The sequence below is a fragment of the Heliangelus exortis genome, chromosome 6, assembly GCF_036169615.1.
Source record: "Heliangelus exortis chromosome 6, bHelExo1.hap1, whole genome shotgun sequence".
Classification (NCBI taxonomy): Eukaryota; Metazoa; Chordata; class Aves; order Apodiformes; family Trochilidae; genus Heliangelus; species Heliangelus exortis.
In genome coordinates, this window is record NC_092427.1 from 6816356 (window position 1) to 6842474 (window position 26119).

The 26119-nt window shown below is 36.9% G+C and overlaps 1 protein-coding gene across 4 annotated transcripts; it reads right to left on the reverse strand.

Moving 5' to 3' along the window:
• Positions 1-2598: 2598 nt before the first annotated feature.
• ACMSD (aminocarboxymuconate semialdehyde decarboxylase) lies at positions 2599-23472 on the reverse strand. 4 transcript variants are annotated; one of them, XM_071746470.1, is made up of 11 exons: positions 22628-22760; positions 20397-20620; positions 19191-19235; positions 15814-15910; positions 14222-14271; positions 12678-12914; positions 10300-10393; positions 9599-9694; positions 8999-9171; positions 3583-3681; positions 2599-3350 (listed from the first exon to the last, which is right to left on the reverse strand). In XM_071746470.1, exons 4-11 carry the CDS (start codon positions 15896-15898, stop codon positions 3288-3290), a joined length of 897 nt encoding a protein of 298 aa, XP_071602571.1. In that variant the 5' UTR covers positions 15899-15910; positions 19191-19235; positions 20397-20620; positions 22628-22760; the 3' UTR covers positions 2599-3287. The 4 variants fall into 4 exon arrangements, with proteins under 4 accessions (XP_071602571.1, XP_071602570.1, XP_071602568.1 ...); XM_071746469.1 differs by lacking the exons at positions 20397-20620; positions 22628-22760 and adding an exon at positions 23370-23472; XM_071746467.1 differs by lacking the exon at positions 20397-20620 and having other exon boundaries at positions 22628-22833.
• Positions 23473-26119: the final 2647 nt, after the last annotated feature.

Here is a 26119-nt window from a genome sequence, read left to right on the forward strand (position 1 = left end):
AGTCATAAACGAGCCGTTTGGTTTTGAGGTGTTAAATGCGCGTTAATATGAAAGATTAAAACTGGGAAGAAGTGGCCGACACGTCGGGGTTTTTATTTCTGTCGTTTCAGTTGTTGTCTTCCTGGAGTGTTGGCCTTTTTTTTGGAGAATTTTGGCGGTTTGAGGTAAATGGCCTTAACCTGTCTTAAAACGTCTTTGTTTCAGTGACGGCACGTAGATGGTTTCAGCCTCGGTTATTCAATTTATTATTTATTTATTGCCTCTTCGATGTGCCGTGCATGGGTGTTCAACTTAGAATTCTTATCCAATAACTGGTAAAACGACTCTTTTTAATACTTTTCCATCCAGACAGCCTGAGCCTCGCACACTCAGCTGCTGTTTAGATTCGTGTGGATTTGAAAGATGTTGCATGGTGACTCCAGAATAAAAGAACTCCTGTTTTAAGGGCTAAAATACTTAGATATGTGAACTGGTTATTGTGTTGGGCAGAGAAGAGCTGCAAATAAGGGGCTGCTGGAAGAAGGTGGAAAGGTGTTGGATGTATTTGAAGACACTACAGCCATTCTGGTAGAAAAACACAGATCGAGAGGCACACTGCCTCTGATTGTCTTCTTGGCATTGGTAGTAGCAAACATTAAGGCAAGTGCAGGAATACTTAAAAGTCACACAATTCCAGAATTTTGTATATATGGTGAACATGATATTCACACATATATAAGCAAGAACTAACAGGTATTTCTCTAGGAATTGGCACCAAAAAGGCAGAAATAAAGCTGTGTCATGTCCATATAGGCCATTGCTCTCCAAACCACGGAGAAGATATGCTCACGTTGTAGTGAACCTGAACTTGTCTGAACCTCTCCTATGTTACACTTGAGCTACATCTAAGAATTAAGTTGACTTTCTGAACCTTTGCCTGTTTGCATTTCACCCTTAAAAAATAACACACTGCCAAATGTCACTCTTTGGATATAATTGATTAAAATGAGAGCTCCAAGCATTCTGCTCATGTGTAGCATATGCCACTAGCACTCCAGAGTGGTTTTGTTCACTGAAAATTATGTTGCAACTAGTTTTTATACAACTTCAGTTGCAATTTTTTATACAAGTAGTATTTCTGTATATAAAAGTAATTTTAAAAGTGGACCCATCAGAGCACACAGGTGTATAATGTAGCAGACAAATGGGCATTACTTACCTGATCTTAACTGAAAGTCTTTTTAAGATTTTGCATGTATAGAGAAAATTTAACTGCAATAGGAATCAGGAGCTTTTTGCTTTCATATTTTTATGCCTCGGACCATCTTGAAGTGTAATGTTTTACCTCATTGTTTGAATCACTAAAACTCATGGACTTTGGGTGTTAAAATTTTTATTCCTTCAATAATTGGTAGAAGAGCATTAAGAATGTTGATATCTGACTATATAATTAGAACTTTCCAGGAGCTTCCTTATTTAAAAACAAAGATGTTATATACCCCTGTCTGTAAAACCTTAACAAATTGTGACTAAGTTGAATGTAATTAAATAATGACAGTGCATAATTAATATAATTTATGCAGGGTATGCACATTAATTAATTGCCATGCAGAGTGCTGCAGTCACCCAGTCAGTCACAGGTTAGGGTAATTAAATACTGTCCTTACTATTGGAGAGGTTCCAGCCCCTAGTCCCCAAAGATACAACACTGCATTCTCACTAAATTAAGAGGTTTCATTCATCTAGAAAAATGGAAGAATTAACCCAATTAAAATGTATTGGAGGAATAACAATGTATTTTCCGCTTAGATCTATTCAAACATCTGTGAAAATCAAATTTGCTGAAATAAAAATTATTATATGAGACCAAAGTGGCCTTTCTTCTACTCTGAGATGTTAACAAAACAATCTGGTTGAAAAATCACACATTTAAGTACTTCATCAATTGCATGTAGATATTTAGATGAAAAGGGCTGCAGAAATCTTGCATACCTGAGGAAAACTACTATTGGTAAAACTATTTTGTCTGGGTCCTCTCTTTACATGGAAACCTGATAATCCCAGGGCCTAAACCTGCTGCCCATCTGTCTTCTATAGAACATATTGGGAGAAGCAATGAAGTAAAGATCCAAATGCAATAGCTACAGAAATGTAAAATTAACCTACAGAAACCACTTCTTGATTTGTTTTTTTTGATGCTGTAGAAAAGGACAAAGACTTCTGTGTAGTCCAACAGAGGCTCGTATCAGTTCAGCATTCTTCAGGTTCAGGTTGTGTCACAAGGACAGCTGTGGACACAGCTACAAAGTAAATTCCGTCTGCTTTTATTTTTCCTGGGGTGTTCTAAGACTAAACAGAAGAATGGTACCACCAAATGATCCCACGAGACTGCAAGTGCTCATCCACATTCTTCTGACTCAAAGAAAATCCCTTGTAGGAGGATTTTCTTTGTGCACTCAAGAGAGAATAATGAAAAAAAAAAAAAAATCAATAAAATAATCTATCTTTCATTTCCTAAAGCAGGACTTGTACTAGGTAGGGCATTGACATTTCAACTTTTATAGTATTCAACCTTACTTTTAAGATGTGTTTTTTAAGGAACATAGCATTAAACCATACTGTTGCTAAACAGTGGTATTTATTTTGACAGTGACACACAAAGCATTACCCACGCAAATACATTATTTCTGCACCTACAGCCATATTGTTCAAGTTGTTCTGATGAACAAGTTGCCAGGGGTGTGGGCAGCAGCTGAAAATGACAAGTCCTCATGCAGACCTTTTCCATCCTGTCACAACATTTACAAAGTGCCAGTGCATATACTTAAACAGTGTGGTACACTGATGTTTCAAGGGGTGGAGGGAGGCAAACGTTGCTTTTTTATCTCGCACCAACAACTTTATGTTTAAATTATGTTTTCAGATTCTTCTAAACTCTGTTTATGTGGCATAACAAAGGCTGAAATGTAACGGGTATAGGTCAATTTTCTCAGTTCTGTCTTCATGGGAATCAAGTCCTAGTAACACAGTGTTGATTATCATTCTGAGATTCTTATTACAACTGCAAAAGATGAAATCTTTCCTTTGTTAATGAAAGCAGGGGTTTCAGAAGTATTTAAAGACAATCTAAATCCTCAAATGCACAGCAGTACCTGTGCATACTCATTCCCTGTGCCCTTGCCTTAACACTAGACTGTAATACACTTGCCAAATTTATTTTTTCATCAGTGTAATTGCACATGGGAATAGAAGTATCCCTAAGGATTCAGCATTATTTCCAAGGTTTGGGCTCTTCAGTATCTTCATAATTACTCAAACTGTTTTCTGCTGAGACCCAAAAATTCCAGAGCATTGCCAGCCTTGAGTTTATCCTGTGAAAACAAAACACATCAAACATGTTTGCTTGTGTTTAACTCAGGTTTTACTCAAATGCTTTTTCTCATGCTTTAAAATGAACTGCTGCACAGAGGCTAAAGAGCCTCTTCCAGTATTTACAAAAATCAGTGGGATTTCTACTCTGATTTTTTAAATGTTATGTCTCAAGTCTAGAACCAGAGGTTTAAAAAGGAGCAGAGCCAAAACTGCCAAATGTAAAGATCATACCTTCAGTTTAATGTCAAAATCTTCCATTGAATCGATGAGTTTTCCAGGTTCCAGTTCCCCAAGTGGAAAAGGGTAGTCTGTCCCCAGAATAACTTTGTCCTAGGAATAAAAAAAAAAAAAAAAAAAAAAAAAAAAAAAAAAAAAAAGCTGTACATTTTGTAGTACCACTAAGCAACATATTTGCACATTCTTTCTGGAACTTGTAATAAACCACAGGAAATTACACCAATATATTGGACCAATTAATTATGACAGTGAATATGGAGACAATCTGAGTTTCAACTTCCATTGGAAAAAAGCTTGAAAATGACTCGAGTTCATTGAGTGAGTTTAAGTTTTAAAAAAAGTCGAGGTTATTTGTTAATATTTGTTGTGGTGTCTAATGAAATTTTGGTGTATTTTTATTCTGATAGTTCAAACGGCAAATCCCAGGCCCGTGGGAATGAGTCTGTTCTGCTCAGGTGAACACAACACAAATGGCAATTTCCTACTGAGTCCGATTTCTGTACTGTGGTGCTGGTTTGAAATGTAACAGAAAGGAATCCATTGTTTGCCTGAAAAGCAGTGGTTAATCTTGGCTAAGTGTTGTCACAATTAAATGGTCAGTAAAGGACACAGACATTTCCTCCTCCCGTTTTCTTCACTTTGTGGTTCTTTTTCATGCTTGTTGCATGCTCTGCAGTGTTTTGTGCTGTTCAGAATGAGTATGAGAGTTTTTTGTAGAATCATAGAATAATTTGGGCTGGAAAGGACCTCTAAAGGTCATCTACTCCAAGTCTCCCTGCACTAAGCAGGGACACCCTCAAATAGATCAGGTTGCTCAGAGCTACATTTTAGCACATTTTGATGCATTTCTTTTAGATAAACTCAGAAGAGAAGCCTGGGTCTGTAATACTGAATCTTAAATTCTTGACTACACAGACAAATACAGAGTTAGGATTAAATATATGTGATAAGAATGTGTAATAAAAATTACAAAGCAACAAAAATGATCTTTTGTGTGCTCCTGTAAAAGCTGTAATAATTGCAGTTACACTACTTAAAGCATGATAAAATGCAGAATTACTACAAACACTTAAATAAAGAGAAGTATTTAATTTAATTTAATTGGTATTCAGCTTCAGGTAACAAAATCAATGTCTCATTTACAATATTTGATGTTTTTTTCAGATGTCTTTAATGTTTTAAGTGTGTCTTTAAATGTGATTGGATTGTAGATGTGTGTTTGAAACGTGCATAAGAATATGAGTGACACGAGATGAATTATTTCTGAAAGCAAGTTAGCAAAAAGAAAATTCAATAAAAATCTGTATGTGTCGTTCCTGTTATCAAGGATGAAAAGACAAAGGCAGATCCTCAATAGACCCACATGGCTGTAGGTTCATTTTCACACTGGAATGATACTACCCCATTTTATTTGACTTGGAGAGCACATGCTGCCAAATCTCTTGGTTTTATCAGAACTCTGTTTTCCTCTAAGCTTCATCTCCTGGAAACATGAATATTTGAAAAGCACAGTTTTCATTAAAAATATTTTTTTAAATGTCTCATGAATCTGTAGTTAAGCTCATGAATCTGGGGCACTTGTTACAATATTTGAATTCAGTTGCCAATACTGAAGTAGGGTGAAGAAAATATATTTCAATTATTTTATTAAATTATTAGTTTTTCTTATTTGTCAAATGCTGGTTTTAATTTTTTTTACCTCCGGTAGATGTCACCCAAGAGTCTCTGGAAGAACCTATACAGAACGTTATACAAAATCCTAACAGAAGATTCACATTCTGTTGTTCTGTCCTGTATTGTTCTGTTATAATTTATTATAGAAGCCTTGCTATAAGATTGAATAGATAATTTCTACTCCTCTGTCTACTAAATCAAGTTCTGAGTATAGATTAAACAAAACATATTTGGATCTGCATTTACTCAAACAGCTAAATACATGATTTTATTTATAATATTAAACCCGATAACAAAACATCTTATTCAGATAAGAAAATCAAATGCATGCTATATACAAAAAACTCTCAACCAGTAAACATGGTTGGTTTATAAGAGAAAATGGGTTTCTAAGTAAAGGAGAAGGAAATGCAGTATTTGTGCAGCTGTTTATAGATCAAGGTTAAGTAAACCAGGAAGGTTTGTACATTCTTGTTTACATTTATATACCAAAGCAGAACAAAATCCCAGTTGGAATAATACATCCATGTCAATTATATTTTTCTTTTCCTCCAATTTAAAACGTTTCACAGCTACTTGTGGGATCTATTAATTAACAGTAAAATTAAGAGCTGTAAATTAATAAGAAAAATTTAGAGAGCACTATTGCTCTGCTACTAGTGATATTAGGCTTTTCATTTATACTCTGAGCTTCATTTTTGTACCCAAGTATAAAAAGGGGATCACAACACCTGCCTTCAGCAACCAGCCTCAGAGAGGTCTCTGCAGAGAAATAATGCCCCTAGCATAATAGATGTGTTGTTATATTTTTTCAAAGGATGGCAATAAAGTAACTTTTTCCTGAAGGATTTATAATTCAATACCTTGGTTAGTGCATCCCTCTTTTTAAAAAGCTACACATGGCTACTGATTACCCTCAGTGGACCCTTTGGCTCAACACAACTTTTTTTCACAGTAATAGGGACCTGAATCTTAAAATTAACTTCAAAAAGCACTAGTTCATCCTATTACATCTGTAAAAAAATGTATTTCCTTGAATCTCACCTCCTTTCTTACTGCCAGGGCATGTCTCAAAAAAAAGCCAAATTGCTGTAGCCAGTTCAGCTCCAACTTCTGGTCAGAGAATATCTGACATTTGGGTGATGGCTCTTGAGGAATCACCATGGAGAAGTTTTTGCAGAGATACACTGAGTCATTTAATCCACTGCCAGCCTGGTTATTCACTTTTTATAGCCAGCATCATTAGGGATTTGGGGTTTATTTATATCCACTTCAGGATACCTCACCACGGAGTGAAAGAAGTACTGCAGCAATTTTGCATTCTTCACAACACTCTTGCTCAGAAGTTTATACTTCTGCTTCCTTTAAGTGGGATGGGCTCCAATTAAGCTGCACCAAACTCTAAGAGGGGATGGAGTTAAATGTACATGACTCATCACAGCTGACACTGGATTTAATATTCATAAGTTCAAACCCAACACATTACATTCTGATGCCAAAGAAAGGTGGTTCCCTAAGGACCTGAAGCCATGGCTAAGCACATCCTCACACACCCTGATGCCTTTCCTGCACAGCCCTTAGCTGTACTCCAGAGAGCTGTCCTATTTCAAACCTTCAGCTCAGGAAGTTAAAGTGTCATCTGCAAGCCCAACTAACTTTGGTTTTAGCCCAGCATTTATTCATCTAATATTTGTTATTCTGCCAACACACGGCTGCAGTGGAACCACTGAGGTCTGTGGCAATTGTTTGTGGCATTTGACTTGTGGTGTGGTATTATGTGAGAACATCAACTTTGGTTGGAATGAGGGAAAGTTTTTAAATCTTAATGGTTACACAGTAAAGTTTGAAAATCTGACATTAATCTTTTTTTTTTTTTTTTTCAAGGATAAGATGCCTTAGGGTATGTAAAGAAGAAAGAAAATGCACTTCTTTTTTGTGTGTTTTAAGTTCTCCTGACTGTTAAGAGCATTTAAGTTTTTGGGATTTGAGTCATGCTTTTCAGCAGTCAAGTTCCACTTGATGTCACATTGCTTGAGCTCAAAATACTCAGAGGAAAATTAAAGAAGACACCAACATCCCAGGTACTACATTGGTCAAATTTATTGCATTAAGAAACTTCATTTCAGAAATCTGTTGAGGAAATAAACAAGACACTAGAGAGACTATTGCTGAGTGACTTAGATTACTGAATTACACCCCATAACCTCACTCTTCTCAAACAACTGAATTTCAGTTGCCAAGACTCATCACAATTAAGGTCCAGAGTCCATGTGTTGTGTCATAGGAAGGTTAAGAAATTACAGTTTAAGTCTAGTGTTAAATCAACAGCTTTCCCACAACAGCTTAGAGCAACCTTGAGAGGCAAAGCTAACTTGTTAGTCTAAAACAGAACTGGGATGAGACTTGCACCCTAGACTAGGCAAAACAAAGTTGCCAGCTATGTATTAAACATCCTGTTGAACTTTCTGTCACGTTTTCCTCTTGACATCTATAGCTCAGCTTAATAACAGACTCAGCCCAGAAAAAAGAATCCATTGAGTCACACAGCTTCTGATTTACCAAGGTCTTTCCAACAGTGGCAAAACGCGTCTTCCAATATTTTGAAATGGAAGAAAAGAAACAGTCAAGTGATCTTGTTTCCTTGACATTCAAAAATGGAATCTGATGCCACCTAAACATGGCAATTTAAAATGCAAGAGCTTGACTCATCCCTGCTACACTATAGCTGCATGCAGAATGAAGATATATTTAGGATGAACATGGTGTAGATTTGGGGAGACTCTTCAGAAAAGGAGATAACAGAAGGCAAGTGCTGAAGTGTTACTCTAGAAGCCTTTGGGTATCTTGTGGAATGGAGGTGAATCTGGTAAAATTTTTAAATTTATTGTAAAAAGTACTTAAAAGCCACTTGGATAGCTGTGAGCTACAGTTTGATTCCAGAAGTAATGCAGAGTTAAAAGTCCTGGACTGTTGATCAGAGTATAGTTGCTATTCAGAGGCTAGCAACAGAAATTAACAGAAGTCAACATGAGACTGGAGCCCCAGTATTTTGCTAGTAACCCATCTGGGTTACACAGAGGTGACTGGAAGTAGCACTGACAAAAAGAAAATAATAATAATAAAAAAAGCAATAACTTCTGTACATGTACTACAAGAATATAACAAATGCCACCTGAGTTAATCCCCACTGCTGCTGTAAGAACATTTTCATACTTTCAGTTTATTAGCAGAGCTTTTGACAAGTAAACTGACCTGAGTTTTATCTGACTTGTTTCTAATGGAATTAGGCTGCATGGTAGTTTCGTTGCACATTTTATGATTTTATGGTGATGTTTCACGTGCTTTCCAGGATCACCACAAAAACTGTAACTGACTGTAACTCCCCAAGTAGAAGTACAATTTGATTTCTCAAGCATACACTTGAATTTGAAAACTAAGCCATTTGAAAACAAGGTTCCAACTGAAGCATTCTTTGCTTGCAGTCCCATCCTGAACACCCTCATAGGAGTAGCCTCACTGAACTAAGTTTCACAGGTCACAGTTTCCTGGATTAAAACCAACACTTCCATAACTCCATCTAGTAGGAACATTATCAACAGGGCAGAAGCACATCAGTTTGCAATAGCTCAGGGTGGATATGCTGTCTTCTTCCTGCTTTCTTCTTCCTTTCATCTTCTGCTGTTTCATAGAGTTAAATAAAAAATGACTCACCTGCTTTGGAAGCATTAAAACTCACCTCTCCTATTACATTTGTTAGCAGCCTTAGTGCACTGTGATCATGGACAAGAGAGTCTGTGTAAAATGAACCAAGGTATTTTCTTGGATCCACTTTGTTATCCACAGCACACAAATCAGGGCGCACGTTAAATCCATGGGAGATTCTTCCCACTGTGTACGGAAAAGCTCCACCTGCCAGAAGACATTTTATCCCACATTATCAGCAGGAATCTGTGAATTTTATTGTCATTATCAGAAAGAAATTGCTCTGCACCAGCAATTCTTTTATTCCTTCCCTTTCATTTGCTTCTTTCTGTTTTCCCTACTTCTTCACTACGTTGATGCCCAAATTTCTTCTGCTGCTTCCTTGTCCCTTTCTCCAAACCATCTCCTGCCTTCCTTTCCTCCTTGTTTCCCTTAAAGTAACAGTTCAAACACTGGCTCTAACAGGCTACAGAGTGTTCACACAAGCAGCTGATCTGGCAGGCACCTTCCTTGGGGTAACAGTACTCATCTGGTGGCAGGATTAAAGTGTTAACCCTACTATCTGGCATACCAGATAATAGAACTGCGCCAGACTCAACCAAGGAGCAGGTGCTTTACATGGTGTATGACTTACCTCCATGTGCAAAGCAAACTTTTAGCCTAGGAAATTTTTCAAAAATTCCTCCCATAATCATGGAGCAAATGGCCATGGTTGTTTCTGCTGGCATGCCTGAGAACAAAAACACTTTATTGTATGAGGGGTTTGCTTTTATTTTTTCCTATTTGAGTTTTAAGTGCTTTCTTAATTTTCCTTTATTAGTCTAGAATCAACTGACAAAATAAGTTACAAAGCAGCTGCCAAAGTTATGCATTATTACTATTAGAGGAACATGGAGTTGAACATAAATTACCTGAAATGAGGCCACAGGACTGGCAGCTACTGCATTCCAAGCCTAGTTGTTATCCTACATCACTTGGACAGCTGACAAGCAGATTTAGTATGTCCTGAACTGCACAGTACAGGCTTGATTCCCCAGTTCTCCTAGCTCAAAGAAAAGCCTGGAATACACCAGGTTCTCCTCTCATCTGTGCCTCAAAAGCAACGCAAACTGGAGTAAGGAAAGGCTAAGGCCTAATAATTTCTAAGTAGCAGTACAACCTGCCTCCACTTATGCAATATTGTTCTGAGTCAATCACAGTAATTGATTTAAAAAACAAAGATTGATAGAAAAATATTGGAGTTTTTCTCTGTGTTAGTACCTTTGTAACAATCTTCTGGGCATAATGCAGTGACAGTTCATAAATGTAAATTAAGCAAAGTAAATACACACTCACCTATTAGCCAGGGAAACCAATATTTGGACATCCTTCCATCTATCTGCATGTCCCAGGGATGTACAAAGAGACAGCAATTTAATTTTTCAGCCGCCTGCAGTAAAAAGAAAAAAATCTAAATTTTCACTAATCATACCAAAATGTACCTTAGTTCTCAGCTGTGTTTTAAAGACTGCCTGCAAAATTGTACAGTAGGGTAATAAAAATAGGCCCAGAAATAAGAAGTATAAGCAAGAGTTTGGTTTATTTACTTTGTGGGCCACATGCTGAGTTTTAAAATTATGAGTCTCACTGAATTTTAAAGTTATTTGGAGACTACAGCATTGAAAACAATGATAATAATATCTTTTTAGCAAGCCAAGTGTTCCTCAGATTAATGCAGAATGAAAATGCTTTTTTAGCTGTGTTGTCAGCCATCCTGCAGTATAAAGTTTGGTTCAAACTAGAATTCTTTCTGATTTCATTACACATGTGAGGATTAATTTCTCATAATGTTTTATAGAACCACTTTAGAATGATTTTGCATAATTGTTCCAGCTGCATTCAGGAATTTTCATTGCTGTTGCACAACATTTGTCCCCTTTGGCTCTCTGTCTGGCTTAAAACCAAAAAAGTTAAAACTGAGAGTTTGAAATGTAGCTGTATTCTGATCAATAACCCATCTCCACTCGAGCATATATTAGTTTTTGCAAAACTACCAAAATCTTTGGAAATTAAACCAGAAGAACAATATAGGATGCTGATTCTGACAGAGTAATTTAACTACATGCTTAAATTTAAGTATACAGTCATCAGTGTCATTCATATGCTTCACCAGGATAAAACAGCTTAATTTTGTCAGATGTATTTCTGCACCTCCTTTTGTTGCTAAGGAGATTATCACACATTTGAAAATTTTGGATTTATTTACTCATGCATGCACCAATAAAGCAGCAACTTTTGGATTGTAGGGAGTAATTGCTGTCTACGTTTGTAAACTAAAAATAGTAATTCAGTAACTGGCTTGGTAGGTGGATGAAGGGTTACCAAATATGGCTTAATTTCACAATCTTTGTTACCCAGGGATGTATCTGACAGTGATAGGAGTTACTTCCTACATGGTTAAACATAAGATGAAGAATGTACAGTATAAGAAAGAGATCCCAGTATGAGATGCCAGTATAAGGTAGAAATGGAGATACTGGGGGGAGTCCAAAGATGATAAAGGGACTGGAGCATCTTTCCTATAAGGAACCAGCAGAGCTGGAACTGTTTAGCCTCCAGAAAAGAAAGTTCAGGGGGGATCATTTATGTATAGAAATACCTGAAGGGGTGTGTAAAGAGGATGGAGTCAGGCTGCTCTCTGTGGTGCCCTGTAACAGGACCAGAGGCAATGGGCACAAACTGAAACACAGGAGACTTCCTCTAAATATCAGGAAATACTTTTTTTACTGCAGGGGTGACTGAGAACTGGCATAGGTTGCCCAGAGAGGTTCTGGAATCTTCAGCTTTGGAGTTATCCAAAAGGCATCAGGACATGCTCCTGGGCAATGGGGTCTAGGTGGCCTGACCTGAGCAGAGAGCAGATAACTTCCATAGGTCCCTTCCAACCTCAGTCATGGTGTGATTCTGTGAACATGGGCTTCTCCAGAAGTGGAAGTTGATAACTGACTATGTATGACCATAAAAACAAAGAGTCCAGATGCTGGACTAGCAGGATCCTTGAATAAATTGAGCATTTGGAAAAATAACCTCTATGGATCAATTTCAAGCTGACAGCAATAATAACCTGTGAAACAAATACAGAATGTACATTGACTAAGCCCCACAATTTAGACAAAAAACATTCTCATTTGGACCTCAGGCTATTTAAGAAGCACAATTGACAAGTTCATTTTATGATAAATACATTCAGTTTGGAACTTTGGGTCCCATTTGCATAATTCTGTATTGTACTTTGGCTCTTTAGGTATCTGAAAATCTCAGGAAGTTTTATCATTTATCTTATCAGGATTGAATACAGTTAACTTGAACCCAAAAGCAAACTGCAGAAATGGTGTATTTGATACTGCACTTAGACTTACAAACCAAGAAGGCAACCTGGAAGTCAGAGCTCCTATAATAAAAAGATTTTATTATGCATTATTATAAACTGTGTTTCAGATTGTTTGCTATTGTATTATTGTCACTGTTTCCTATAATGAATGATCATGTATAATTAAAGCTGAATCTCTCTGATCCCAAGCAGATGAGAAAGCTCAATTGTATTAAATGTATCTATAAATATATCTCTGAATTTCACTGATGACTGAATGTCCCAAGACACTTTCAGACTTTTAGATTTTAGTGAATTCCATGTCACAGAAGTCCCCCAAATAAGGAAGGAAACAATTACTCACAGCATAAACATCATACAGTTCTGGTGCATTCAGGTCCCAGTCATTGACATGAGATCCTATCTGTACCCCAGGAAATCCCAGCTCAGTCACACACCGATGCATTTCCTTCACAGCCAGGTCTGGAGCTTGCAGAGGTAAAGTACCCAAGCCAATGAACCTCTTGGGGTACTTTCTTACTGTAGCAGCTAAGTCATTATTTAATATCTGGGCTAGATCAAAAGTGTCCTGAGGCTTGGCCTGATGAGATATTAAGCAGAATAGCACACTAAAATACAGTTCACAAATGTTAGCACCTTTGGAATACATTGGATAAATGTCACTGCAGACAATTCAGAGATAGGGTTTCAGCCTAAAATTTACTTTACAGTTCTGAATGGCTGGAAATTCTGCTGCTTTAAAACCTCTGGGTGCAGTTCTGATTCTTGTCTTAAATATTTTATCAAATGCTGCTGCCTTTACTGCTCAGGATGATTGTAATAGAGCCCAAGCTGCTAATGCATTTAAATATCTGGTCTTTTGTGTAAATCAGTCCTCTGATTTTGTTTATCCCAATGCCAAAACCTCAGCATATAATTTTTAAAAGTAGCAATGAATATTTAATCTCCTATTATTAAATCTGAAGAGAAAAAAAAAAAAAAAGAGAAATGTGAGATGTGATTCTATACAATTGAGCAAAGTGCTCTAACATTTAGGAGATAACAGTCATAACTCTAATAAGGGAACTGCAATATATATACAATGTTTCCCATGTTTTCTTCTAATACATATTTATTGGAAAGTATTCCAATAAATATCAGAATAAAATTTTTAAAGATATATCACCAAGAAGAAAATCTGAAGATCAGTGGTATTAATATGTGGGCTAAACACAATGATTTTTAATTTAGCTTATATGTTTACATATAACAATTCAACTTGTACACCTAGCTAAGCAGTCAAGTTAAAAATGCATTTAGAAAAGCATTTTGCTATGATTTATTTTTCTCAGACTGATTTTAGTCCTTTGATGCATTCAAGATTGCCATGCAGGGAACATATTAATTTAAATTCGCTACTGAATTTTAAGATTCAAAGCATTCTAGGTTAATGAGTCCCATGACACATTTAAAAGAAAGTGGGACAAGGCTACAAATATATATATATATATATATATATATTTTTTTTTTTTTTCATGAGAAAATACTGATTGATGTTTAGCTTTCGTGGAATCTTTATAAATACGTTTATCCTGGAACCATAGGTTCATGCTGTGTAAAAATTCTCTCCCCATTTCCAGATACCCCCATATTGACCCCAGAAGAAATTCTGTTGTTTTCTCATTCTTTCTTACTGGGCAAAGCAGAGTGGAGCTTTGCCAGGACACCCTGTGCAGGCTCTTCTGATACCTGGACTGTTCTTTTGTCCCTTTGTTTTTCACAACAGAACTATTACCCTTTACTTTGGTGCTCCAGTGACTATTCCAGTCACTTAATTTATAGGAGGATGCATTTGTTTTAAAGAAAATTCATAGAACATGAATTAAAAAATATGCAGCAGGAACATACCCAGTAGCTGAACATTACAGGGACTGTGGAAAGGGCTTGGACTGTAACACCTGATTAAAAAAAAAAAAAAATTATTAATGTTTCCTTTTTTGGCAAAATGTTAAAAAATGTTTTTTTTTTTTTTTACACTAAATTGTCTGATGCCTGTGACTTTGAAGTGCTGTAATAAAAGGGGACGTTATTATGGCACAAGACACCAGATGGTGCTGTAACACATAGCTATAGATTTATTTTTTTTTTTTACCCAGTGAGCACTGTTTAGCTTGCGGAGAAATATTATGGTGTTGGCTTTATGACGTGTTTTTTCTTGTAGAGATTTTGAAAAAATTTGAAAAAATTATTCATGTACTTTCCCCTTCTCTACAGCATGTGGATGGGGCAGAACTGGTTTGTAGAAACTTGCCACTAGTGTTGAGGGAAATATCTAGGATGCCCAAAGGCTATTTATGATCCAAATGGTTGCTGAATGATGTGGAAATCCCCAGAATCCCTGAGCTAACCCAGGGAATTATTACAGTCCAGTCAAGGCAGTATGTATCAGAGAGGCTGCAAAGACATTGCAGCATTCCTATTAAATGGTTGGAGTTTGAAATACTGCTTCTCCTGGGTGAAAATGAAGTTGCTGGAAATTACCTAAGTTGTGTTTACAGGAATTACCCACCAGCCCTTGAGTTCCTGAATTTGCTTGTGTTACATGTTGCAGGAAACCTCCATACAAATGATTCAAAGTAGCTCCTAACGCGCTATCCCTTGAGGGAAGGAAACTACAATAATAAAGATGCTACTTATAAAATATCAGATTTTGGAAGTAATTCAGATGTTTATTCCTTATGAGAAGCTGGAGGAGAAACTGATGGAGGGAATAACCCAGGCCTCAATCTAAAAGCAAATAATCTTTAGTAATGAAATATTTCACAAGGTAATTTGGAATTACAGTGTTAATAAGAACCAACAGAAATAATGGATCAGACTAACGTTTCTTCTCCCATTCCCTGTCTCTCATCTTACAGACTTTATTTAATGGAATGTAAGTAACTTGATGAAAAATAGGTTTGCAAATTTGACATCCAGATATGTTTCTTTCTAAATCAGGTGAACTTTATTCTCTGAGAAAGTAATGGTACCAGTTCTCTTGGCTCAGACTTCTCTAGCAAAAATTCAGAATGAAGTTGCAACATCTAAACAGAAGAAAATATTACAAAAGGAAACAAACATACAAAGAATCCTGAGAGTATAAGAATCTTTTTAACATTTGGAAAAAAATTAATAGGGTTTCCTCTTTCCTGTAGATTTCTTTTATACCTGGAATGGATGTTGCCTTTCCTAGTCCACGGTCAGCCATCCTTATGTCAGCTACTTCCTTACTGTATTGACAATCCTACCAAAAGCAATGAGCCCATGTGGGGAATAAATTGCTACTCAAAAGTGAGGTAAGTGATGGGAATTTCAACAGATTTAAACTAATGAATAAGTATGCTAAAGCTAATTCTTTTAACTTTGATATTGTTATTGCACACTTTCAGATACACTAATAGAGACATGACTGGTTTTCTAAATGAGACATCATTATTTAATTTCCTTTATGGGGGTACCTGAGAGATCCATCTCTTTAATCCGTACTTCTGGATCCCAGCAGTTCTCTTGAATAACTCTAAAAACCTTTCCATCCTTCATCATCTTTGCCTGTTCCTGTGAAATGACATTTTCATTTATTATAAATGAGACAAAGTACTACACACTAAGTTATAGTTGCTTGAGTATACTGCGCTTCCTACAGAGATTCAGTGGAAGAATTTTATTCTTATTTTTAATCAAGGACTACTTTAAAATAACCACTTACAGTTCTGGTGGTATGAATTCATCATAATAAAAAAATTCCTCTTTCTTTTGCAATGTATATCACTCTTGGTTTGGAAAACATATCAGGTGCCTTAATCCAAGTTTATCCTCCAACCAAATTTTGACCTCAAAACAATGTTCTAATTAAATCCGTGCTAAATTTCCCCCTTGGGTAAGTTTGTGTTTTAAAAGTCAATAGCATCATGATTCCAGTCACAGAAATAATTGTCCAACTTTGTTAATTTCAGTCCAACTGTTTCTTACCACCAGTGAGATTGAGACAAAAACAGACCTATGATGTTGTTTTCAGATTACATTTTTTCCTCGGGAAAAAAGAAAGGAAGAATGGTTGAAGGATTTGCTAAGAGGGAAAAAAAAAGCCCTAGCAAAATCTAAACACAGTATAAAACTGTTACCTGAATTAGTGTAATGCCTTGCCCATATGTCACCAATTCCCAAACTTGCCACGTTCAAAATATTATCAAGGTCATGAAGTTTAATGCTGTTCCTTTCACTATCAATAAGGAAGCTTTCTTTTTAAACTTAATTTTTAGTTGATTTGTCAGTTGTCCAAAGAGACAGGCACAGCACTGTCACATTAAGCCAAGTCAATAGTCTCTTACAGTTGTATCCACATGCTTCTATTGACTTGAAATGACAGACAAAATCAATTAATTTAGGATCTTGTCTAAACAAAAGACCTATGAAATCAGAATATTCCCTACTAGTATGCTAATTCAGAAATAACTAGTAAAATGTCACTACTTCTTACAGAGCTGTGTTTCTGTGCCCTCCTTTTGAGAAGTCACTGTTCTTAACCTTGAATTTGTTACTTACTTCATACATCACTCCCAAATACACTGCTGTAATGAATATTTTAAAGCCCTCTTCAACAAACCTAACTGTGCTGCCTTGGCAAACTTGTTAGCTGTAGGGCAGGTTGTGAAAATTACTTGAAATATTACAGTCAGCAATAACAGCTATATAACCTGATCCTCTGATAAGATACTTCAGGTTCATGTAAAACTGATTTTCCAACCTGACAGAAAGGTTTACTCCAGCCATATACTCCAAGACTTTCAGAGAAAATCAGGGCATTGCTGCAGATTGCCTAATAAACATAAAAGCGTTTGGGGTGTAAGTGGAGCTGTTCTCTGAATGCTGCAATAAAGTTTGCAATGTAAAAAAGGTTTCAAATAAGCCATGTGCTGTTCTCATTGAAGAATGAATTGAACAATGCTATTTCCATTTGCATTAGCTGATTCCTTGTGGGCAGGTCAAGGCTGCAGGTCAGGGCTAAGCTCACATCACTGTGTGTTGGCAGCAACAAACTTGATTATGCAGGAAAGCAGAACGTCATCATTTCTATAGGTTGATGCTTGTGTATGTAAGGCCAGAGAGATCTGGTTGAGCAGCAGTGTGGCTGGAAAATGAGTCATTCTGCTACAGCCTGTAGACACTGCCACTTATCTGCACCTGCTATTTTTAAAATTAGAAATTACTCAGACCCTTCAGGAGGGAAACAATTCTCAAGACTTTTTGCAGTAGTAAGAATGAAACAAGGATTGGGAAAAAAGTTTCAGGTTCCAAAGCAATGAATGCAGGGCAGAAAATATAAAAACCAAGAGATTTTTATTTGCAAGGTTAAGAGCACGGATGAAGAATTCTATCACACATTCTATCATGCTGTCTGTTCTGTTTTGTCCTGTCCTGCCCTGCCCTGTCCAGTCCTGTCCTGTCCTGTCCTGTCCTGTCCTGTCCTGTCCTATCCTATCCTATCCTATCCTATCCTATACTATCCTAAAATTCTATTCCATTCTATGCTATGCTATTTCATCCCATCCCACCCCATCCTAGACATCATCTTATATTTAAGGCTTTAGTTAATTCTGTGGAAATTAGGAGAGAGATATTTAAGAATTAAGTCCAGAAGGCTGGTTTGGTTCTGCAAGTGACATTTAAAATTATCCCGTCGCTAAACCACTTGGTCACATCCCCAGTTGTATGTCTTTAAAAATACATGTAATTTTCTTCCAGTTTGACCCTGATGCTTCTTCACAAAATATGAAAAGCTTTTCCTTTTTTTAAAATCTTAAGAGTTAATTCCCAGCTTCACACATCTGAACAAGACCTTATTTTGCCATGCACTTTTTTCACGCAACATTTTCAGAGAAAGTGAGCTAGACAGGATTCTCTGTGGAGTGTACAAGGCTGTTACTGGCTTGCCACAAAGTTCCTTTGCAAACTATTTATAGCCAGGAATTTTAGCATCAGAGATGCAACAAACAGCTAGGCTGCTAAAAACATCTCCAACAATTCTCTTCTTCCTACATCTGCCACATACCTGAGGTGGTGTGCCATCCACACAGGTTCAGCAGGTGGATTTATCTCTCTTCCCATGTCTGAAATCTGAATTTCAGATCTGAAATTTCTATGTAGGATTTGTTTGCTCACCATTCTCAGCTCCCAACCTTCATATTCCGTGGTCTTTTTCATAAAAGGTTGTCAGGCATTTGTCAGCATAGCCCTCCATGTTATAGAATGACAGCAGTGTGTATATCACTAGATTGCTATAAACAGACGGTGTTGTATCCATTTTATCAGCTTTTTTTTCCCAATTACTATATGCATATATGCAATCACAAAGAAATATGATTTTGCAGTCATGAGGAGAGGAGGGAAATGTTTAGTTTCACTGAAACAAATAGGAACTATATACTTAAATACCCTGGCTACCTTGAAGATGCAAGTCTTCTCTAAAAATGATAAAAACTGAATCCCTACAGGGAGTGAATGAATTAGCTAAGTCACAAAAAGAAGCAATGAAGAATATTGGGTACTATTTTCTTTATAAGGTTACTCCAAATAGGGAGAGGCACTGTCAACCTGAAAGTGCTAAGTACTCTCTTTCTATAACTTATCCTTTTAGTTTTCAGTATAGAATTCCTATATTGCCATCATGTCTGAATTTCAGACAACTGAGACAAATGACTTCATAGAAGAATAGACCTCTAAAAAATATATATATCAAAGACATAGCCAGTCTTATTGACAGTTTGTTTTTTAACAGATTTACTCTGACTTTGCACTTCCGATGCCAAGATCAGTGTAGAGCACAAAGAGCCCAAACCTTGCAGTGATGATCCAGCTGTACCCATCCACCATATCCATATCTCTGTGGAGGAAAAAAGAAAAAGCCAGTGCTAGTTGTCGCTCAACAATAATAGTCAAAGTCTCAGTTCTTACAATCAAGCACTGCTTCAGGAGAAAAATTTACGCATAAGCTCAGTTTTGAGCCTATAAGTAACCCCACTGACTTCAGCAGTAGTGCTGAAATTTAACTGGATTGGACTAATGGTGTTTGTAGATCTGAACTTTTAGCTCCCAGTTCAATAAAATTTTTAAAGTAAGTAATTTTTAAGTAACTGATTTCAAAGTGCTTGAAGTTCCTTAATAAATTGAGATTCTGACTGTAGTTATTTTAATAAAGAAAAAAAATGAAATGAAGCATTTGTCATAAAAAAAATGGAGCTGCTTATTTTCCAATCTGTGATCAGTTAATCATTAGCACAACCATGTATTGATTCCACTTTCAGCTGTCATGATTCAGCAGCAGGATTGAAGGTCAGTCTCTATTAATGTTTAAACAGCCAAGAGAAGCTAAAATGAAGCTCAGATGCTCATTGATTCTTCTACAGAGGTTCAAAATTGCTTACGCAAAAAATCCCAAACCTCCAAAAGATTATGATTTCCATTTATTTTCATAAATTACCAGATTAGAAATAAATGAAAACTTAGAATACCATAGAAGACTGAAAACAATGCTGTCTTCCTGTAAAGAAATGTGTCAAAGGAAAATAAGCAAAAGCCCACATTTCTTTCAATGAAGTGTAAACAATTTCAATACAGTCCTGATTTTCTGTGATAACAAATAATTATTTAATGCCACTGTGAGCTTCCCTGAAGTGAGCATGCAGAACCAAGCCTCTGGCTTCAGCTAATGCCTGAGGCTATGTGTGTTTTCTTTAGCTATGTGTTATACACATAAACTTACGGGATTATGTATATAAAATACTTAAAACTGAGGGAAAATTTTGTGAAAGACACTTAATGAAAACTTAATTTTCACTAGCTCCATGCTAATTGCAATTTTGATGAGAGGAAATGAGTACCTTACCAGTGCTCAAGGAGTACCTAAATAACAGGGAAACTCACTAGTTTGTTTTTGAATCTATTATCTTCCTTCTTCCCCTCAGTTACTTGTTGGATGCATTGTCCTTATTTACTTATAAGAATTTTTATACTTATTATGGGTTCTAAGGTCTTAAAGAAGTACCTTGACAATAGCATTTTCTAGTTACAGCTTCAAAGCTCAGTATTTAGAAGGCTGGAAAAAAGAGGAGTTTAGCACTCTGTGTGCATGTTAGGATTGCCTTGTTGGTTTTCCGTACATGAGATGTAAATAACTCCATTAATGGCTTGAATTTTCAGAGGACTCTAGGGAATTCTGACAGTTGTTTTCTCTTCTGGACCCATTAATAAAGCATTGAATCACTCAATCTTTAGAACAGAGGAAACAAAAAAGAACAGGTGGAAATGAACTTTAAAAAAATTGGTATTTGCCTGGTTATCAGGACATAAATAAATGCAACACAGGGCTACAGGGTCTGACAGCAATAAATTCGGCCTTGATACACATCTGTGAACATCAAGGGATCCTTGGGGTAATTTTCTCTCAGTAATTTTTAAAGCACTTTTAAGGTATATACAGACAAAAATATTTTTCAATCATTTGACATCAGAATGAAGAAATTTTATAGCTGTTGTGGGGATATTGCACAAACAAGGAAAACAAAATCTGAAACAAGCAAGAGCAACCTTCTCTTTGTGCAGATATTTAAAATCCTACACAACTAAAACAGACATAGCTGCTTTAAAAAATATCTGTCATTTCACCTACATGGTCTAGGGTGTAAGTGTTTTTCACTGAGGAACACTTACAACTACACCCAGGGAGTTCCAACAGATGTTTAAAAAATAATTTCCTAGCTAAGCAAGGAAACAAGAATTCCTTTCCAGGAGGTTTTCTGCATAACAATATTATTTTTCATTACTAATGAAGCAATAATCCTATGTATCTTCTTAATGCCAGGTTTTCTCAGTACTTTTTTTGAATGTGTTTAGATTTAGCAGCTTCTCCCTGGCTAATGCTGAACTGAATCTGGACTGTCATGTTTAAAATCAAAGATAGTGCTAATTCATATGGGAATATTTACCTGAGAATTTGCCATCATCAACCTCAAAATTAAGGAAGAGAAATGTACAGTATGAAGCAAAGTTTCACTTAGTGTGTCAGATGTGTAAGAGTATGGCTGGAATAACAGTGTTCTTTTGCTGTCAAAGAGAAGCACAATGACATCAAGAGGCTCCACACTACTGGCAGACACAGGGACTGTTCATTCAAACCACAACAAACACAAAATTACAAGGAAAGAAGCTACAATGCAAGTCTCTTTTCTGCTCTGATTTCTTATCAACAGAAGCATTGAAGTGTTATAAAAAAACAGCTGTCCTGGGAATCTGAATGCAGTTTTTAATTGCAAATAGTTTTATGTGTATTCATGTATAAACTGTATAAGCATATGATTTTCCTTGATCTTTTTCTGTACACATTGCAGCACTGGAGATGAGATCACTTCTGAGTCAGAAAGAGATCAGACATCTCTATAATGAACCATGAATTTTACTATTTAGGCAATAACTAAAAAGCTTAATTTGGAATGAGATGACTGTGTGGCTTTTGAAAATCTAAAATAAGGATTATATTTGTTACATGAAAGCCTAAGCAACACCTTCCATTCTCCACCGCTTTTCACAGGATCGTAAAAATCAATACTGACAAGAATACATTCATTAACATTAATAATACTATGCAAAGGTTTATTTTCAGACAAGTTCAGACAAATTGACTTGCAGCTTCAGTGTTACGACAACTGAGATTTAGTAATACAGTATGCTACTTCTACTACTATTTAATACTACATGCTATTTCTTTCCAGTAACTGAAAAAATATAGATATTAGTAAAATTATCATCATCATCAGCAAACCATACTGAGTCAGCCCACTCAAAGTTAATGAATTTTATGCCTGTGCATATAAGATGTGAATGACTTATGACTTAGGTAACATTAATATTGTCCAATATTTACTTATTTCTCTTATTTAAAACAAAACCTGAGAACCTGAGAGTTCTTGTTTTGTCAAGAAAGTGGAATTTATGCCTACTACTTGACAATTTTAGGTCTCACAAAAAAACACAGTACAAGAAAATACAATTGCTTTAGACTAAACTAAAAGGGGGGAATAGAGCCCAGTTTTCTATTCCTTTGTTACTGGGACTCTGGTTTTGCAAAGTAATGCAATGCAAATATCTGAAAAAAAAATCAAAAGACAAAAGCCTGGAGAGATTTATAAAAGAACACTTCATTCATTGTTTTTTCAAATATTACATTGTTAGAAATGGTCGCTGATAACAGAAAGCACTGAATATCTAAACTCTTATTACCTTTTTTAGGTCAGGCCATTCCTTAGGTAGAATGTGGCTATGAATATCAATTTTCATTTTTTGAAGTGTGAAAGGAGAAACAGTCTTTCAGTGAAAATGTTTTCTGTGTAATCACTACTATCCTTCCTGTCCCTGGATCAGCAGGTTATTAACTTTGGTTGCTGTTCAGATCCACCTGATGCCTTATCGGGAGAACCTGGTACAGTGGCCAACCAGGGAGCCCAAATCCCAGAGGAGTGGCTCTCTAGAAGAACCAAGGCTTCTGGCAGAAAGTGCCTGTTAATGCATAAACTACAACTGACTGAGGGCAAAGGGAAAACCTAAGTTTATATTGGCACAGTGAAGGGATTCCTTTTACACAAAATCTAAAACAGAAGCTTGTTTATGGTTGAAAATAATTCAATAAAACTGACTTGCAGTTTTTTTCTTTCTCCCTCCTGGATTCTGAAATAATCTGTAGAGAACATGTAATATACCCTTGGTCCTATCTCCTAATCTGCTCTCTTTTCCTTCCCTTGCATTTTCTTTGAAGTTACATTAAAAAAAAAATTAATGGAAATACTGAACTACAGCCAAATCTGCACTTGATTCCCCCCTTCTGATTATTGGTTCACTTAGCACATTACAGATGCAACTGCATATTGGTGCTTACAGCCTTGGAAGATGGCTCAAGATTCAGGAGGAGAATAACTCTAGCAAATATGGCAAGCAGTGTCTAAGATAAATTCCAAGTTAAGGTTACCTGGAGCCAGCTTAGATTTTCTGTGAAACTCCATCTACTGTTTTTCCCTTTGCTCAATTTAGTATCACACTCCTTTCCTCAAGACACCCTTGCCTTTTATTTGTGTTGTATTTTTCTCTGCTATTTATTGCCTTTAGATGCTTATTTCAATGTATGCTATTCACACAGTGTCTTGTTGCAAAAGCTGGTTAACCATTTATTGATTGATGTATTTCTAGTGGAAAATGAGAAGTTTTTTTCAAAACTAAATGCTGCTGTGAATCTTGCAACTTGAAATCAAGCCACTTGAAAAAAGATGTAGCCCATATTGTTCCATCCTTTTTCTGAATTTGTTGTTTGAACCTGTTTAAAAAGAAAAAAGGAAAAAAAAAGTCTCTGTTGTATTTCCCTGCTTGTTCACTCATTAAGCAAGACTGCTTTTGATTTATTCTTCAAGTCAGCTCCTTGTGACAGGGCTGATTGTTTGCTTGATGGTGTGCTTCTCCACAATCTGAGATCACTGAAGACTTAATGTTCAAAAGAAAGAGAAAGCAGCAGCTTTGGGACAATAGTCCCTAAATAAAGCAGGACAGCCAATAATTCACAGTAACAGATCAAAACCACGGGACTGAAAATACCATTTCCATCTCAAAATCAAAAACAATCTCTTCATGACCAGGCTGCCAGGTTAAGCAGCAAATTTCCTCTCTTGCTCCCAACTATGACAACTATATTAGATGACCTAGAACTGTAGTGTTAGCCTGCTGGCAAGCAATGTGCCTGCATATACAGAAGCAGACATAAGAAAGGATTATTGATCCAGTTGTGAGAATTCTGCGTCATGAACCTTATGAATCCATAGTCATGAGACAAAGAGTTCAGGTGAGTTCTTCAATAAAAGGATGTCTGGAAGACAGCTCCCTATTTAAGCACACAAAGTAAAAGCACTGGAGAAGGAGAGGAATAGGAAGACATTTGTGTATCTGAGTCATCTGAGAAACCTTATTTCTTCTCTTAAGTCACCATAGTTGCAGGCAACCATGCAGAGATCAGCAGCATTTCTTTAACACTGCTTCACTTCTCTCAGCTCTAAAAAAAGATCTGGTTGTTAGCTGCTGCTCCCAAGACACAACTTAGCTTGCAAACAGAGCAGCACTCCCACACTGCATTTCATTAAAAAAATATATAATTTGAATCCATAACAGGATTAAAGGCAATTTTTGTATCCCTTTCACTTGATCAAAGGGATAGTAAGACATCTGTCTATACCCAGTATGATCAATACTGAATCAGTAGCAGAAAGAGTGACTGTGGGTACCAGCAAGAGCATTTTTAGTTACTCACTACCTACTTTGAGTGCTTGTGTTTTAAAAACAAGACAACTTCACTGATGCTTTAGACAATCTGCCTGGTAACAGTGAGTTGAGTGACTTTTGTCTCTTGGTCTCCACGCTACATTTGTGTCCCAATGCAACACGGGATGGTTTTTAACATGGCTCTTGCTATCTGTTTTCATCTGTTGTGAACTTCTGGAGTGTGAAACAGAGGTGCAGGAGTTGCTGACAGCAGCCAGAAAAACCTGCAGCCCTCTCAGGTGGCCCTACCCAGTCAGAGCTGAGCTTAAATTCATGACCAGATGGAAACTCTCCCCATCACAATGTCTGGAGGAACAGAAACTTTTATTTTACCTTTTGTGTGCCTGTAAGACTGGAACGATACTCATTCATGAACTACACACAAATAATTTACATCCTAGAGCGTATGGATGGGGCCATAAGACTGATCAGAAAAAAATAAAAGATGAGTAAATGAATGTACTTGCTACATCTACCACAGAGGTGAACTAAAATGCATAATGACTTCTACCCAGCCAAAAGTATTCTTCCACATAGATTAAGAAGGGACATAGATTGTGTGCCCCACATGCCTCTTAACAGTTATGCACCACTTATGTGTCTTTAGGATCATGGCTTGGCTTTGTGAATGAAGATTCAAGGACTCTCCCCACACTTGCTGATGGCAGTCAACATGGCCAAAGCTGGGGGATTGTTTCAGGGAGTCCTTGTGTCTCCTCTTTGGGGCTCCTCTGGTGCGGCAGCTGGTGGCAAGTTCACCACAGAGCACAATCTTAGGGAGGTGGTGATCCTCCATCCTGGAGATGTGCCCTGCCCAGCACTGCTGTGTCCTCAGTAACATGGCCTCAATGCTGGTGACCCCTGCCTGTTCAAGGACAGTGACATTGGTCACTCAGTCAGTCCCGTGGATGTTTAGGATTGTACAGAGGCAGCACTGATGGAAGCACTCGAGGAGTCAAAGGTGGCAGTAGATGACCCATGGTTCAGACCCATATAAAAGAGTAGACAGTGCAACGGCTCTGTAGACACCAATCTTTGTACATTTCTACAGCTGTTTATTGCTCCAGACTCTTTAATGAATCCTCTGTATGCCTTTGCTAATCTGGTGTCTATCTCTTTGTCCATCTTGGCATCTGAGGAAATAATGCATCCCAGAGAGCTGAACTGCTGGGCTGACTTAAGCTCTGATTCGCCTATGGTGATGTGGGGATGATGGAAGTCTTCCTGTGGGGCAGGCTGGTAGAGAATTTCTGTCTTCTTCAAGTTGACTTCCAGCCCCAAAAATCTGCATCCTCTGCAAAGCAGGATGTTATGTGTTGCAGAGCTGCTTCTGTGTGAGCAATGAGGGCAACATCGTCAGCAAAAAGCAACTCCGGGACCTGGTGATTTAAGGTCTTGGTTTGGGCCTTCAGTCAC